We start from the raw sequence: 15369 nt of genomic DNA on the forward strand, positions 1-15369 counted from the left end.
ACATAAATCAAACTCACTTGATGTAATGCAGAATCAGATCCACCATGTGTTACACCACCTGTTTTCTCACAGCTCGGGTCCCTTGGACTTGCTCCTGTTCCCCAAGGAAAGCATCCCAGCATTCACTGTGACTGTTTGGGGTGATGGATGCTGCAGGACATGGCACCTCCAGACTGACAGCTGCCCCAAACATGTGAGGACACTCATGGCATCAGCTTAGTGACTCCGTGGGTTGCTCCTTTCCCTTTTGGCTAAGCAGCCTTGCCATCTTGCAAGGGGTGAGTTTGTACCAGGGGCAGTCTGCCTTTTGCTGCAGAGCTGGAGCTGGAGCTGGGGCTGGAGCTGGAGCTAAAGTTGGAGCTGGAGCTGGAGCTGGAGCTGGGGCTGGAGCTGGAGCTGGAGCTCAAGTTAGAGCTGGAGCCGGAGCTGGAGCTGGAGCTGGAGCAAGCTTCCTCAGCTTCCAGAGGCAGTGCTGCAGGTGGATGCAGGCAACCACCCATGGGTCACCAGGACCTGCAGCCAGGCAGAAGATCCAGCTGCAGTGATAACTGCCTCCTCTTGTGGTGGCAACATAAACTACAAGGTTTAGAAACCCCTGGTGAGCATGTCTGTGCTAGACACACTTGGCTCTGGGTGCAGCGCAGGTGCCTGGGTCATGGCTGGGGTCACCGCATCGCCTTCTGGCTCTTCGGTCCATGAGTCCTGAAGCACAGCCCCTCCTCAGGAGGCCAGACAGACGTGGAAGACCCAGTTCTGTAGAGTGCATTGCCTACAGTGTCTCAGACAGGCCTGGGGAGAAATCTGGGCTATATACTGAAAAAATCCTTTTTGAAGCTACGATCTGGAAAAATAAATAATGGTGACCTGTCCTGATTGAATCTATGGAGCTTTAATAATGCTGACCCATGAATTTTGATAAATATACTTCTACTATTAATAAAGGCACTCAGCTGCTCAACCGTTGAAGGAGGTATAAAAGCTTTCTGGCTGAGCAGCTGCAATGCACATTTTGCTGCATTGCTTTCCATAAATTTGTAGTTGGGATCCTCTTGGCCATGTGCAAAGGTCTCTGGGGAGCACAGAGCTGGCACAGTCTGCTCCCCTGTCTCTGTCTGGTCCTGGTACAAGGAGCAAAAAAAGCAGTGCTGTCTGTAAAACTCTGTTTTAACCATCTCCAGCTAGATCCTCGTGGAGTTGTGCCTACCCAGCAGCTCCCTGCCTACCAAAAGTCACTGACAGGGGATCTGGAAAGGAAGAGTGTAATGAAGAATGGTGTCCCAGGAATATGGACCAAAAATCTGCTCTTAGAGCTGCACATTTCAGCTTTTGATAGAAATGTCAGATGATGCTCCATCACTGCAGGAGGCTGGTGAAAGGCTGTTTGATGTAGCCCATGGAGCTTTGCTATACGCAGCTTTCAGCGTTATTCACAAATGGAAAAACAGGAGGTCGATCGTTTCAGTGTAGGCAAATAAGGTGACACAGACAGGGAAAATATGATCTAAATCAGAGGAGGTTGAACTTGAACTGGCTATTACAACTCAGGAAAAAGATGCTGCAGTCCGCATTGATGGTTCACCAAAATTGTAGCCTTGATGTGCAGCAAAAAAACCCTAGCAAAATGTGGTGATGCCATCAGGAAGGACTTGGGCTCTCAAAACAAAAAAGAGGGCATCTTTTGCCTGCTGTGTAACAGCTTGGTGCACCCACATCTGTGCACTGCTGGCCTCTGAGCTAAGGATGTAGTGGACGTAGAGTCCTGAGCAGAGCAGTTGAGATGATGAAGGAGATGGGGCAGCTGCAGTACGAGGAGTTCCCAGGAAGGCTGGGATTTCTCCCCAGAGAAGGGGGAGCAGAGAGGGCAAACACTACAAAATCATAAAGTGAATGCAGCCCCGCTGCTCGTCAGATTCTGCATGACAAATTAGAGGCCATCGATGTGTCTGGTAGGTTGTTTAAAATGGATAAAAAGGACTTTATACAGGGCTGGGGGGAGAATGAACTTCTAGAACTTGCTGCCACAGGAGGTTGTGGAAACAAATAGGATCAGCAGGTTTATGAAAGGTATAGCAAATTCATGAGCAGCAGGTCAACAGCCAGCTGCTGAAGGCAACAGGCAGGAATGTACCTCCTGAAACTGCTTTTACTGCTGGTGTGGATGCTGGAGGAGCACAACCAAAACCAGTTAGGGTCCTGTGCTCTCCCCGGATTGCATCTCCCATTGCTGAATGCAATGCTGGGAGGGAGGAACCCGTGATGTTACCAGCAGAGCATTTTCTAAGTTCTCAGTTTCATCATCCCTAAGCAAATTCAGTCTTCTCAGGGGGTTGGTGTGTGGCAGGAAGACAGGGGAACCTTCAGGAAGAAAACTTCTGCATTTCTATTCAATTTCCATCTCTGTAGTGAAAATCTGATGAATCCCCAGCAGGCAATGTCAAGCAGGCTTGCGGAAAAATCTTGTAATCTCATTGAAAAAGGGTTGCTGGCAGTACAGTTGAAGCGAAAATCTGGCTGGATCTAATTATAAAAAAAAGACACGGTCAGCCACAAAAAGAAGGTGGAAAACCAGGGCAAAGTAGGTGTGGAAAGTTTCTGCTGTTTAGTTGATGAATGGCTGCAGTACAGCACTGAGAAAGCATCGGTGGCCAATGTCATGTTACCACAGATCTGCTGCTTCTCCTCCCAGATATAAAATCCAAGACCTGGATTCTGTTGTGAACATTTCCAGGGACAAGGGGTTTGTGATGCTGAATGCCTTTTCAGTTGCAGGAACTCACAGAATGAGACCTAGGCTCCTCACAGGTCAGCTTTGAGGGGGATCAGCAAAAAGCTTTTCTAAGGTGGTGCTTGCAATATTGAACTTCTTGGGAAAGTTCTTGGGAAAAGAGAGCAGACAAGATTCTCAGTTCTGTGAATACTTGTTTTTATCAGCCCTGTCCTGACCAGAGGGGCTTGTACAGCTGTGCTTGATGTGGCTGCTCTGCTGGGAGCAGTCTCTGTGTTTAGGAAATGAAGGAGAGAAAATATTTGAAGTCCTTCATCAAAATTGGCATTTTAGTGAAGGCTGACTCTGCTTTCTGTCTTCTACAACCACTTTTCCTTTTCCCATTGACAAAACAGCCAGTGGAGAAGGTGGGAAGATCCTAACGAGTGTGGCTAAAATTATATTTCAATCATTGAGTATTTTCAGACCGCTTGCCTGAAAAAAAAAATCCCCTTTACCTCAGCAACTGATTGAAGCCATCTCCAAACAGGCAGTGTCTTTGGGAAGCAGTGGAGGATGATGGTGTGGCAGAAACAAGACACTAGGGTCTCTTGTCATGAGCAGGGTAAAAGAAAGAAACTAAGGAACTATAAACCAGTCAACTTCAAATCACAAAAAAACAGTGGGACATTTAATCGAAGAAAGAGATGAGTAATAACTGTGGCCATTGCCAAGAATGAATCATTTCAGATGAGTCTGTTTTCCTTCTGTGACAGATTCCAGTCCTTGGTTCAACATTATTATTCACTGTTCTTTCATCAATAACTTATGTGTTGCAATGGAGAATGCACTTATTAAATTCCCAGATGTTCCTGAGCTGGGGGGGCTGCAAGCTCCCCAAAGCACTGCGTTAAAATTCAGAATGATCTAGACAAATCAGAGATATCAGGTCAGTATGGAAAATCTGATGCTTAGGAAAGAGTAACTGTCCAAATACCTGGCAAACAAAGTGCTTATGCAGCAGTTTTTCAGCACAAAACCTATAGGTTGCACCAATCATGAGTTACACTATTGGCATATTGAATGCCAGGATGGGATGTATAGACAGAGGAACAGTTTGTGAAATGCGCAATGCTTTCTCTCCTCTTTCCAGCATGAGGATCTCTCAACTGGTGTCCTAAGATCAGCTTCCAAAAATAAATGAATTTTGTATCTTCCCACTGCTTCTCTGCTAAATTTTGATTGGGAAATCCCTGGTAAACTCCCGTGACCTCCTCCAGAAGTCTGTGCTTCTGTGTCCCTTTACAGGACACACTCCCTAGGGCCATGACTATTTATCAGATGCCAGTAAGAGTAGTATCCAAGCTACCTGGACAATGCTGTTCACAGCCCAGCAAAAGACTGGTAAAAATGTTGTGATCAGGTCAGTGGTAACTACCAAGCTCGTTTCCTGATGACATTTTAGCTCCTCTTTCAATAAAAATGAGCTCTGACATGCCACTTGCCTTGGTGACTATCATGTAACAAAATATCACCTTGTTCTGTGGGTGTCTTTGAACTACAGATGCTTTATAGAAAAGAATAAATGTTGATGAGAGGCAAGAAAGGTCTCCAGATAGTGGAGACATCAGAACAGGCTTTTGTCTTACCTGAAGATGTTCATCCTCCTTCCTCTTCTGAAGCTGCCTACTGTGACTCTGCCCTCTGTGTGCTGCCATGGCCTGGATCAGGGGGCTTTGTCCCCAAAGGCCACCTCCTCCGCATCACCTGGTGCCAATTTGGGCTGCCACTGCTGTGGCAATGCAGAGATTGCCTCTACCACCTCTCTCATCAGTACCCGAGCTGCGGCAATACAAGCTGGAAAACCATCCCGGGCCAGCAGTGAGGTAAATATTAGACCAGCCCTACTCAAGACCACCGCTGAGGTGCTGCCTGCAGGTCTCAGGGAGCCAGGCAGGGATGCCAGCTCAGGAAGAGCCAGGCTGGAGAGATCTGCTGCCGGTGTGTCTGGCCCGTGGGGCAGGCTGTGCCCAGGGCACACCAAGCCACGGCCACCAAAGGATGCCCAGTGAAGGGGGCCTGGGGCTCACGTGCCACTGGGCTATGAGCCAGGAGGCATGGGGTGCCTGGCTGCTGGGGCACCCTGCACTGGAAATGGGTGGCTGGGGAGGGGTCTCGCACCCCTCTGAGCTGGCACCAGTGTCCCCACTGTGCTGGGACCTGGGACTGGCTGGCAGCCCGTCCTGGCAGCCTGCTTCTCCCTGCCCAGAGGCTTAAGCTCAGCCCCAGGCAGGATCATGGCTTGGCCCTCTGCCTGGCCCCGATAAAGCACCACGGCCTGAGGTCCCCATCTTGTGGCAGAAGGGACAAATGGCTGGGACAAAACTCATCCCGGTGGTTCTTTGGCCAGGCAGAGCCCTGGGAAAGCACTGCAGAGCCCGGACACTGGCCGTCGTCACACACCATGTCCTGCTCGAGGACACAGCATGGCATGGGAGCGGTTGGAAGCAAAAGCAGTGGGGACAGCTGCCAGCCCTCCCCGCCGTACACATCCCATCCCTTGCACTGCTGTTACATCTTGCCCCCACCACGTGCCTACACCCCACATGGGACCGTGAAGGTCCTTTGTGGCCAGGGCTGGAGGAGCCCAGGTCTGTGCTTGATTTGATGCTGGTTCTTCCCAGCGCTTTACACACCATCCCACACCACCTTGCATGCCTGCGTGCCCTGACCACCAGCCCCCCACCCCACGCCCATACCCCTGCCCCCCCGGGCTCCCCTGGGAGCAGAGGCTCACTGTGGAGCAGAGCTGTGCCCACAGCTGTGTCTGGGTGATGTTGGCTGCAAGGGTGCGACCTGCACCAACACCCTGCTCTGTGCCGGGCTGGCGCAGGCTGGGCAGCGATGCCCTGACCAGCTTTCTCTTCCCCTCCTCGCCATGCCCAGGTGTGGTGGGCTCAGGGGGCCACGATGCCTGTGGCGCTCTGCGGGAGAAACCCTGCGGGCCGGCAGGCCTCCCTCTCTCCCTGGAGTCATCTGGGGCCTCTTCAGCCCCTGGTACATTTGCTGATGGTGGCTGGAGGCCATGGGGCTAGGGCAAGTGTCCGTCCTTACAAGTGCCAGAGAGCGAAGGGGCCGGTGGCACCCTCGGCTTGGCTCTGTGCCGTGGCTGTGCCAGCCACCCTGGGGCTTTCTGGAACCTTCACTCCAGCCCTGAGCACCTCCCAGCCCTGGCAGGGACAGGGCAGCCTTACTCAGCACCTGGCAGGTTGTAGCCCCCCAGGACTATCTGCTGCCCCATCTCCCACCACACCCACAGCTGGAGGAGAGCCCAAGCTTTCTTTATCAGACGCCCGCAGCCCCCCCTCCTCTCCTCCCCCCCCCCCCAGCTGCCCTGCTGCTGGCCACGATAAGGGTGGGGGGCTGTGCAGACACCAGCACTGTGGCACCCAGTGCCACTTCCCTGCCTGTGCTCATTTTCCTGCCCTGACACTCTCCACCCTGCTGCTGTTCAGCACCTAAAAAACAGAATCTGGGGCTGAGCCCCATCTGCTCCCGTTCCAGCCCCCCATGCCTGCGGTCTTCCCCTGCCTTCCAGCCCCCCAGGATCCCTCCAAAAACCAACACCCCAGCAATGCAGCATTAGGTGGAAACAGAAGTCCTAAGATGCTACACAGCCCTGAGTGCTGGGGACACACAGAAAGATGTTCTTGCACTTGGAGATCCTCAGGATGTCCTCGCTGTGCCACTGCACAGAGGGTCACAGGTGCTGGGACCCCCTGTACCCCACTGTCTCCTGCAAGCACTTCCAGGAGGAGATGATCTCCAACAGTTTGGCCGGAACGGGGGCAAGGGGAGCAGGGGGCTGGAGGGGTGAAGGGGACCCCAGCATGGTGCTCTGGTGGGAAGGTCAGGGCAGGCTGGGGCTGCAGGGAGCTCCCAAGAGCCAGACTCTGGCTGCTCTCTGTGAGTCTTTCTCCTCTGCTGGTGCCTGGAAATGTTCTGCTCGCTCCTGGAGCCTCACAGCTGGCAGAGCAGTGTTTGCCTGCCGGGCACCACCACTCAGACGCTGCCTTCACTCAGAGACAGCAAAACAGGAGCCCGTTCCCTCCGCGCACCCACCCGGCGGGGGGCACCCCCAGTTCAGAGCCCCAGCGCAGATCCCTCCCGTCCCTCCCCACCGGCAGCAACCAGAGCAGGACGCCAGGGCTGGAGCACGAATGCAACAGATTTTATTTCAGATCATTTGGCTGCTTGCTGTTGGAGGGCTGGCAGTGGGTTGGGTCCAGCTCTAGCCACGGTGCCGTCTTAACGGTACTTGGCAGTCAGCACGCTGCCCACGGCACACAGGAACTTGTCCAGGGAAGCGTGGACCTCTGGGGTCAGGAGAGCAGGCTGGTGGATGGCCACCACCACCAGGAAGCATTGGCCCAGCAGCTGAAAGGCAAAAGGAGATGGTGAGCGAGGGGGTGAGGCCAGGGGGTGGCCAGGGGGGTGCAGGAGGGGAGCCGGGTCAATCACCCGTTCCTTCCCAGACGCTCACTTTGAAGTTGACAGGGTCCACGCGGAGCTTTTGGGCGTGGAGGTCGCTCAGCTTGGACAGGGCACCAGCGATGTCATCGATGTGGTTGGCAGCCTCGACCAGTGCAGCCGCTACCTTCTTGCCGTGCGCCTTGACCTGACCGGAGCCACGTTGCAGGTCGAAGTGGGGGAAGTAGGTCTTGGTCTGGGGGTAGGTGGCGAACATCCTGGGGGACAGAGGAGGTCAGGGGCGGGTGGGGGTGGGTGGGACAGGGACAGGGTCACACAGGACAGGGACAGTTGGGGATGGGGAGAGGATAGGGGCAGGCAGGAGGGAGTGGGTGACAGACAGGAGAGGGAATGATGGCGGGGAGTGGATGCGTACCTCTCCAGGGCCTCGGCACCATACTCTTCGGCACTGCCGCCGATTTTGGCGAAGATGCCCTTCACGTTGTTCTTGTCACCAGCAGACAGCACCATGGTGTCACCTCCGCCTTGTAGCCCCCAACACGGGTGTCCCCGCCGGCTGCCGCTGCCCTTATATGCGGTGCTGGGGCACCGCCCGCCCGCAGCCCGCCCCGCTCCAGCCCCAGCGGCGCTGGACCCCGGCCAGCACCGCACCCCGCTCCGCCCCAGGGCACCGGCACCGGCCTGCCGGGGGTCTGCCCCGTGCCAGCTGGCTGTCGGGTCAGGCTTAGGGTTAGGGTCGCATCAGCGCAGGCCGGGTGGGCTGTCCCCTCTGGCACGGGCTTAGGCTTAGGCTTAGGTTTAGGGTCTGAGCAGGCATGGGCTGAGGTTAGGGTCTGCACTGGTACAGGCAGCGCTGGCACAGCCTGGGTGTGTTCTGGCAGGGTGGTGGGAACAGCAGTGTGGGGGTTGTAACTTCAGTAGCGTGGTGGGAGTCTGTGCCCCACAGGCTGAGCCTGCCCAGCACCCCTGACACCCACAGGCGGCACGGTGGGCACCTGCACATATGGACTGACCCATCCAACACAGCCTCCACGCATGCACATGAACTGCCCCGGTACACGCACTGTCACCTAGCACAGCCCCTACACATACACCAGCCTTGCACATGCACACACTGCCCCTATGTGCACGCTGCCATCTGCCACAGCCCCTGTGCACTCTCCCTGCACGCACACGCTGCCCCTATGCACACCCTGCCACCCAACATGGCCCCTATACACACAGTCACTCATCCACGCTGCCCCACTGCACTTACTGCTCATTCCCTCAGTACACCCCAAACCAGGGTACCCCAATGCGTGTGCCCTCCTCAGCCCCTGCTCCCTGAACCACAGTCGCATCCCTTTGCATACAGACCCCGGAGCTCCCCTGCCCCAGCCCTCCTGCACCCATGCAGACATGGCCCCAGTGCTGCTGGGGGACTGGGGGATCCTGACTCCTGGGAAGTGGGGACACTCCACAGAGCCACCGGGATCAGTGCCAGGCACCACCGCAAGCACTGGCCTGCAGCAGCAGGAGCTCACAGCAGGGGAGGGGAGGCGCACAGGGCAAGCCCCCTGTGCCCCAAATGGTGAAGGTGAGGAAGGCAAGAAGGGCAAGACAATAGAGGATGGTGAGGAAGGCAAGAGGGGGGGTGGGGGGTGAGGGGGCCTGCAGTGCTTCCAGTAGGTTCGGCAGCTGGTGCAGGCAGCCAGGAGACAGTTCACACCCGTGTTTCCTCCATGTCTGATGGTTCTTATCATTTGTGTTTGGGGGAGATTAGTTCAAGCTGGCACCATTTCAGAGCAGGGAAGGAGGGGAGGACAGGGGAGCTGATCTTCTGGGAAGCGAGCCCAGGGAAACAGCGTTGGGGCGGTGTGTCTGCTGCCTGTGCGTGCCTCAGGGGTGCAAACTGCAGAGGCAGACGACCCCTTCAAACCAGCGGTGCAGGAATTAAGGGGTGTAAATGCACACGAAGACATTGGGATGTGTCTGAGGATGGAGGAAAAGTGCTGTGGGTTCACAGGTGTGTGGGTGTGTGCCGCGGGTTCATTTGCAGGAGCAGGGGCCAGCGTGGCCCAGGGACCCCCACGCTGTGTTTCTGTGCAGGCAGGGTCTCCGCGTGCCCGGCGTTCGGTTGCTACCTGTGCTTGGCCACCCAGGCACTGTGCTCCTGTGCACCCTCTTCCATCCCTCACAAATGCTCATCTCCTCCCGCTGGTGTCACAGTGCAGAGCAAACCGGTTTATTACCCTATAATTCATCACCTATGATCTAAAGACAATGATTTTTTAAAATTCAGGCCCCAAGCCCCTGAAGCCTGTGTCCCCTGTGCTGGCCTGCAGCCCTGCCTGCCCTGCTCCCACCCTGCCCAGGTGCCAAGGGATGAGCGGACCCCCAGGGCAGGGGTGGGGGCACTGCCCTGGCAGTCAGCTGGGGAGCTGTGGCTCAGGGGCTTGAGTCCAAGCAAGAACAGCATTTGTGCTCAGTGGTCTGTGCTGGATTTTTTTCACTCCATGAACTTGTCTTGATTACTTTTGGAGCTCATCCAGGCACTTAGCTCTCACAGCATCCCCAATAAAGCCCTAAACAGCCATCATGATATATGGAGCCAGGAAGCCTTCATCCCACCCCTACCAAAGAATCCTTCAAGGGGATGCAAGAACCCCATTTGGCTTGGCGCAACCTTCCCCCCCGGCTCCTGCGAGGGATGCAGGCACTGCAAGGTGACATGCTGAGCCCCGTTCCCTGCAGTCCTGCTCCCGGCACTGGTCGCAGCATAAGCTGGGATGCAGTGGAAGCAGGCAGAGCCCTGGGGGCATCCAGGGAGCCTACAGCCAGTGCTGCCCTGTGCCCGTCCAGCCTCACTGGCAGCTCCCTCCCTCCCTCTGGCGAGACCACCATGGCACCCCAGCCCACTCCAGCTCCCGGCCCCAGCACAGACGGACACGGCGCTGCGGCAGAAGTGTCTTTATTGATGGCAGCCCGGCGCAGATGGCAGTTCATCTGTACTTCTCGGCCAGTGTGGCAGCCACAGCCGACAGGAACTTGTCGAAGGCGGAGTGCACCTCGGGAGTGTAGTCCTTGCCCAGGTGCACGGCCAGCACCACCTGGAAGCACTGCGACAGCAGCTGCAAGGCAAAATGGGGCTCAGCACCACTGCTACACCCCAGCCCCCTGTCCCAGTCCCCATCCCTCATCCCCTGCCCCCCATCCCCTGTCCCCTGCCTGCCTTGAAGTTGACGGGGTCAACACGCAGGTTGTAGGCGTGCAGGTTGCTGAGCTCAGACAGGGCCTGGCTGAGGTTGTCCAAGCTCTTGACGGCATTGCCCAAGGCGTTCACCACCTTCTTGCCATGGCCGCGGATCTGGTCAGAGCCATGGTGCAGGTCGAAGTGGGGGAAGTAGGTCTTGGTCTGGGGGTAGGTGATGAACATCCTGCCGGAGCAGGAGGGTCAGTGCTGCTGCTCCCCAACCCTGGCCCTCCATGGGGCTCCCACCCACTCACCCCCCTTGCCCCTGGGCTCCCCCGGCCCAGCCCGCACCTCTCCAGGGCCTCGGCTCCGAAGTCCTCCTGGTGTCCAGCCACCTTCTCCCAGACCTGCTGGATCAGCTTCTTGTCCTCAGCGGTCAGCATGGTGGCGGCTGGGGGTGGTGGGCAGGTCTCGGTGGCAGCGCTGCCCTTGGGGACACCCTCTTATAGCAGACAGCACCTCCACCCCAGCTTTATCTTATCAGTGCCGAGGGGTGGAGGGGCCGCGGCCATGCAGCACCGGGCCTAGGGAACGGCCGCTGTGCTGCCCTGGGGGGCCCCACTGTCTTGGGGGGCCCCAGCCCTGAGGGGGCCCCAAGGGGGCCCGGTGCCCTGCCCCTCCCCCACTGCCCCAGCCCCACACCAGGCTTGGGGCTGGGAGCAGCGCCCAGCCGGGCTGCCCCACTGTCAATGGCAGCCACGGACATGTCCCATGGGTGCCACAGCCTTGGCCTCGCTGGCTGGCATGTCCTCCAGCCTTCTATTAAGGTCTGCTATCCCGAGGGTCCTCCCCGGCCTCATGGGTGTCAGGATGGGTCCCACACGTGTCCCCGGCCCCTCGTGTCCTCCTGCACATCCAGACTCACTCTGTCCGACGAGCCCCTGGGTCTCTGAGCAGGAGCCACGAACAAGCCCTCCCAGATCGTGCTGGGGATCTGCCATGGGAAACACCATCTCTCCAGCAGCCTGGAGAAACCTGGGTGGGGAAGAGCCTCCTTGTTGGGCACACGTTTTTCCTGATGTCTGTCCCATGGTGCTTGCCAGCCCTGGGCTTCTTCCCTTCTTCCTGTGCCAGCATGTGCCTCTGCCGGTCCCCGTAAATGCTGGGACATCCTGCAGGGCACGGGGCAGCTGGTGACTGTCACATCCATCGCTCAGCTCAAGTCATTGGTACAAATTTGGGGTTAGGGACACACCAGATGCTGACCTGCCAGGTCAGTGGTGGAATTTAATGTTCAGGCTATCTGAGACCCACAAATGTAGAATGTTTTAAAACTGCTGTGGTATGCTGGGTGACATGTTTAGAGCAATCTGGTGGCTTTGGAGCTGCCACACCACCTCTCTCCCCCTTGCCCAAACACAGCCCCTAAATTTTGTAAATGAGACGAGGGCCACAGTTTGCAGTGCCAGTCCAGGTTGTCATTCAGAGTACACTTAAGACTTTGCACTCACCTCTTCATGTCACAAGTCCTCTGAGACAGGCATGGGCAGTGAATGGAACCTGATAAATAGTTTTCTTCAAAGATCTCCACACGGCGCTGCTGTGTTTTAGATTTTTTACCAAACAGTCCCAGAATTCATGCTCTGTTTTTGCACAGCATCAAGACTGTCCCTGCTTCTCACTCTGCCACCCCCAGGGAACAGATTTTGGGGTGCACGATGCACTCGAAGGGGGCATGTCCAGGCAGATGACCCCAACTAACCAAAGAGGTATTTCATAACATGTAAGACCATGATCAGCAATCAAAGGGGAAAAAAGGGGGTTTAGGGAGTTTTAGGGGGATTACCCATATTTTTTTTTGCTCAGGAACTGTCTGGGCATCAGTCTACTTATGGGAGGCATCGAGTGATTGCTTTTACATGACCTCTTTTGTTTTGTTTTCTTCCCTCTTCCTCCACTTATACCTCAATTATTAAACAATTATTTCTTTTTGTTTGATTGATCTTGACCCCAAATATTTCTTGCTTTTATTCTTCCTCTTCTCTTTCCCTCATCCCACTGAGGGGGGCAAGTGACTGAGCAACTGTGTAGTGCTTAGCTGCCCACCGGGGTTAACCCACCACAGGTACATACGGAGGATCCCTGTGCTCCCCACAGGGCGACCAGCAGTTCTGTACTCTTTCCTGTTGCTGCTTTCCAGAGAAACCCTGGGAATCTGTGGACCCCCAGATGCCATCAACACTGATCTCCAGTGGCCGCTAATATTCCCAGATTTCAAATGCATGTAAAGTTCCCCATACAGAAATAAGAGATGTCAAGCTGAGGAGATGGTCCCTTTACCAAGCAGGTGTGATAGCTCAAGGTGCTCATGAAGAGCATCAGATACCTTGTCCATACCCCATGGAGAGGAGCATGTGGACAACACTAAGCATGGCTCTGAGCATATCACAACATGTGGTAATGCAGGTTTTGCTCACAACAGGCTGTGATGGGTTTTGGATAGGTCAGACAAAAAACCTGGGTCCATTCAATATCCTAGCCGGGTAAAAGACTGTTTCCTGGTCAGCCTGGAAACAGCCTTTGGTGGATATACCTTGGTGAGCAGCAGCTGTCACAGGGCTCTAGCATGTTCTGGGCTTCTGCTCAATGTTTTGTTATTCCCACCAAACATTATGTTATTCCCACTGAATTTACACAGCTTAGCCCATGAATTAGGATGCAAATTCATTAGTACATGAATTTACAAAGCTTAGTGTTTTCCTCTCTGTATTGTGTAGACATTTTGGAACACCCTTGCCTGAACAGCAAGGTGTAGGTGGAACACACAGAGATGAAAGCACAGAGACCACAGCTCCCATTCAAATTTATTGAGTTTTGCAGATGACCAAGCCCCTGCATAGGGCATTTGAGAGGACTGCACAGGAAGGGGTGAATACCCCAGAGCCTGGCAGCTGGGGCGCACCATCGATATGCACCCCTCAGCCTCAGTGGAGGCCGTTTATCTGTACTTCTCAGTCAGAACAGAGGAAACACTGGACAGGAACTTGTCCCATGCAGCATGAACTTCTGGAGTGAAGTCACTGGGATAGCGGGCAGCCACGGAGCACAGGATACAGTGGGAAAGCAGCTGTAAGGGAAGACAGAATGAAATCCGTCATAATCCGTAACAGAGTTCAGTCTAGATGTCTACAATGGACCTGGGTGCCAGCGTGCTCTGGGATGACAACTACGTGTCCCAGCCAAGTAGCGCTGCTGCCTGATGCTGTGTGTGAAGAATCAGAGTTGCCTTCGGTATAGGGCACAAGGCACTGCTTGATCCCACTCCCTCTTCCAGATGTCCCTTCTTTCCTCACCAAAGGGAAATGCAACAAAGTGGAAATGTTTAGAATTTACTAAGACTTTGTTCAAGACATGTGATATAACCTGACATGTGAGGGGGATTCATAAATTACAACAAAGGCAGCAGAGACTCAAGTCCGTCTAACACACACCATAGGAGCCACCTGAGTAGTTCTTTGCTTGAGCTAGACCAGATATTTCATTAAAAGATCCACTCTCAGGTTAAAAATCAGGTGGGGAACAAGCAACAACATGAGTTGACAAGGCTGTGCGATGCTGTCAGAGGTCACGCTGCCATTAGCTAAAAATCTGTGGTCTCTAACCCTGTGATGGCAGTTTTCATCCCTGAAACTCTGTGCTCACTCACCTTGAAGTTCACTGGGTCCACCCTGAGGATGTAAGCATGCAGCTCACTGAGCTTGGCCAAGGCGCCTCTAATGTCCTCAATGTGCTTCACAGCTTCCCCGATGGCATTCATGACTTTGGAGCCGTGGCCACGAAGCTGAGCTGAGCCTTGGCTGAGATCAAAGTGAGGGAAGTAGGTTTTTGTCTGGGGGTAGCTGGAGAAAAGCCTGGAGGAGAGCAAGAGAATGAGATTCAGCGGTGTAAATGGCATGCACAAGATGCTAAAAGCACAGAGCCAGTGCAATGTAAACCTGCCAGCTGCAGAAGTGCACCCCTTCAGTGGTTCTAACAGAGCTTTGGGAGCCTGAGGCTTGCACCAGGGAGGTCTTTCCGCTCTTAAACCTCTCCTGCAGTATGAGCTGGTTAGACTGGGCTAATCTGTACACGCTAGAGAAGAATGAAATTATAAAAATAATTTCAAACAATGTATTTTTTGGTTTTGTTTTTGTTTTTTAAATACATAAAAGCCCCAAATTGTCACTACCTTTCCTATATTCCACTGTAAGCCAGTTTGCAGGACCTTCAAACTAATATGAGCTGAACGAACCAGAATCAATGCGAGTGGTAGTCAGCATTCTGGAAGGACTAACACAATACTGCAAAGTGCAGGGGGTCCAGTTGTCTTTTGTTACTTATCAACTGGAATGATGAAACATAAGTACCAGTGAATTCAGTGGATGGCTGTTCTCTTACTGCTTAGAAATTGCAAGAAAGAGCACATCACTTGTACAATAAACCACTCCAAGATTGTTTCCTAACAGTCATAACACTGTTTCAGGACATGAGTATGAATGACTGAATTCCTTGCCAGGGTGTCCAGGCTATGATTTCTTCTGGATTGCTGCAATGACAAATAAAATTATAGAATTGCCTAGAAAATTATGTTTTGCTGTGAGATTTTGAAGCATTTAGTACCACAGATATGATTCCAGAAAAGAACATCCCAAACAACACAGAGGTCATCCATCAACTCCCACCAGTCCCAGCGTGCTCTCACTCATGCAGGTTTTACACAAGATGCATCCCAATAGCAAAGCCGGAGGAGGCACCCTCTTCAGAGGCATGTGGGGGAGACTTACCTCTCCAGGGATTCTGCCCCAATGGCATCGGCTTGGGTAGCCACCTTTGCCCAGATGGTGACCACGGCAGCCTTCTCAGCCTGGGTCAGTGTCATTGTGCAGGAGGGTGCGGGCTCAGTCTCTTCGCAGTGAAGGCTCAAAGCAGGTTTGGGCTCATCGCCCTGGCAGCCCTGGTTATA

The 15369-nt window shown here is 54.3% G+C and overlaps 2 protein-coding genes across 2 annotated transcripts; both read right to left on the minus strand.

Annotated features, from left to right (window-relative positions):
* Positions 1 to 6914: 6914 nt before the first annotated feature.
* LOC102054674 (uncharacterized) lies at positions 6915 to 10875 on the minus strand. Its single transcript, XM_055706633.1, has 6 exons — positions 10719 to 10875; positions 10407 to 10611; positions 10180 to 10305; positions 7611 to 7936; positions 7248 to 7452; positions 6915 to 7141 (listed from the first exon to the last, which is right to left on the minus strand). Exons 1-6 carry the CDS (start codon positions 10808 to 10810, stop codon positions 7013 to 7015), a joined length of 1083 nt encoding a protein of 360 aa, XP_055562608.1. The 5' UTR covers positions 10811 to 10875; the 3' UTR covers positions 6915 to 7012.
* Positions 10733 to 15369, minus strand: LOC102054499 (hemoglobin subunit pi). Its single transcript, XM_005436764.3, has 3 exons — positions 15191 to 15369; positions 14074 to 14278; positions 10733 to 13494 (listed from the first exon to the last, which is right to left on the minus strand). Exons 1-3 carry the CDS (start codon positions 15283 to 15285, stop codon positions 13366 to 13368), a joined length of 429 nt encoding a protein of 142 aa, XP_005436821.1. The 5' UTR covers positions 15286 to 15369; the 3' UTR covers positions 10733 to 13365.

Source organism: Falco cherrug, chromosome 4, assembly GCF_023634085.1.
Source record: "Falco cherrug isolate bFalChe1 chromosome 4, bFalChe1.pri, whole genome shotgun sequence".
NCBI classification, from domain to species: domain Eukaryota; kingdom Metazoa; phylum Chordata; class Aves; order Falconiformes; family Falconidae; genus Falco; species Falco cherrug.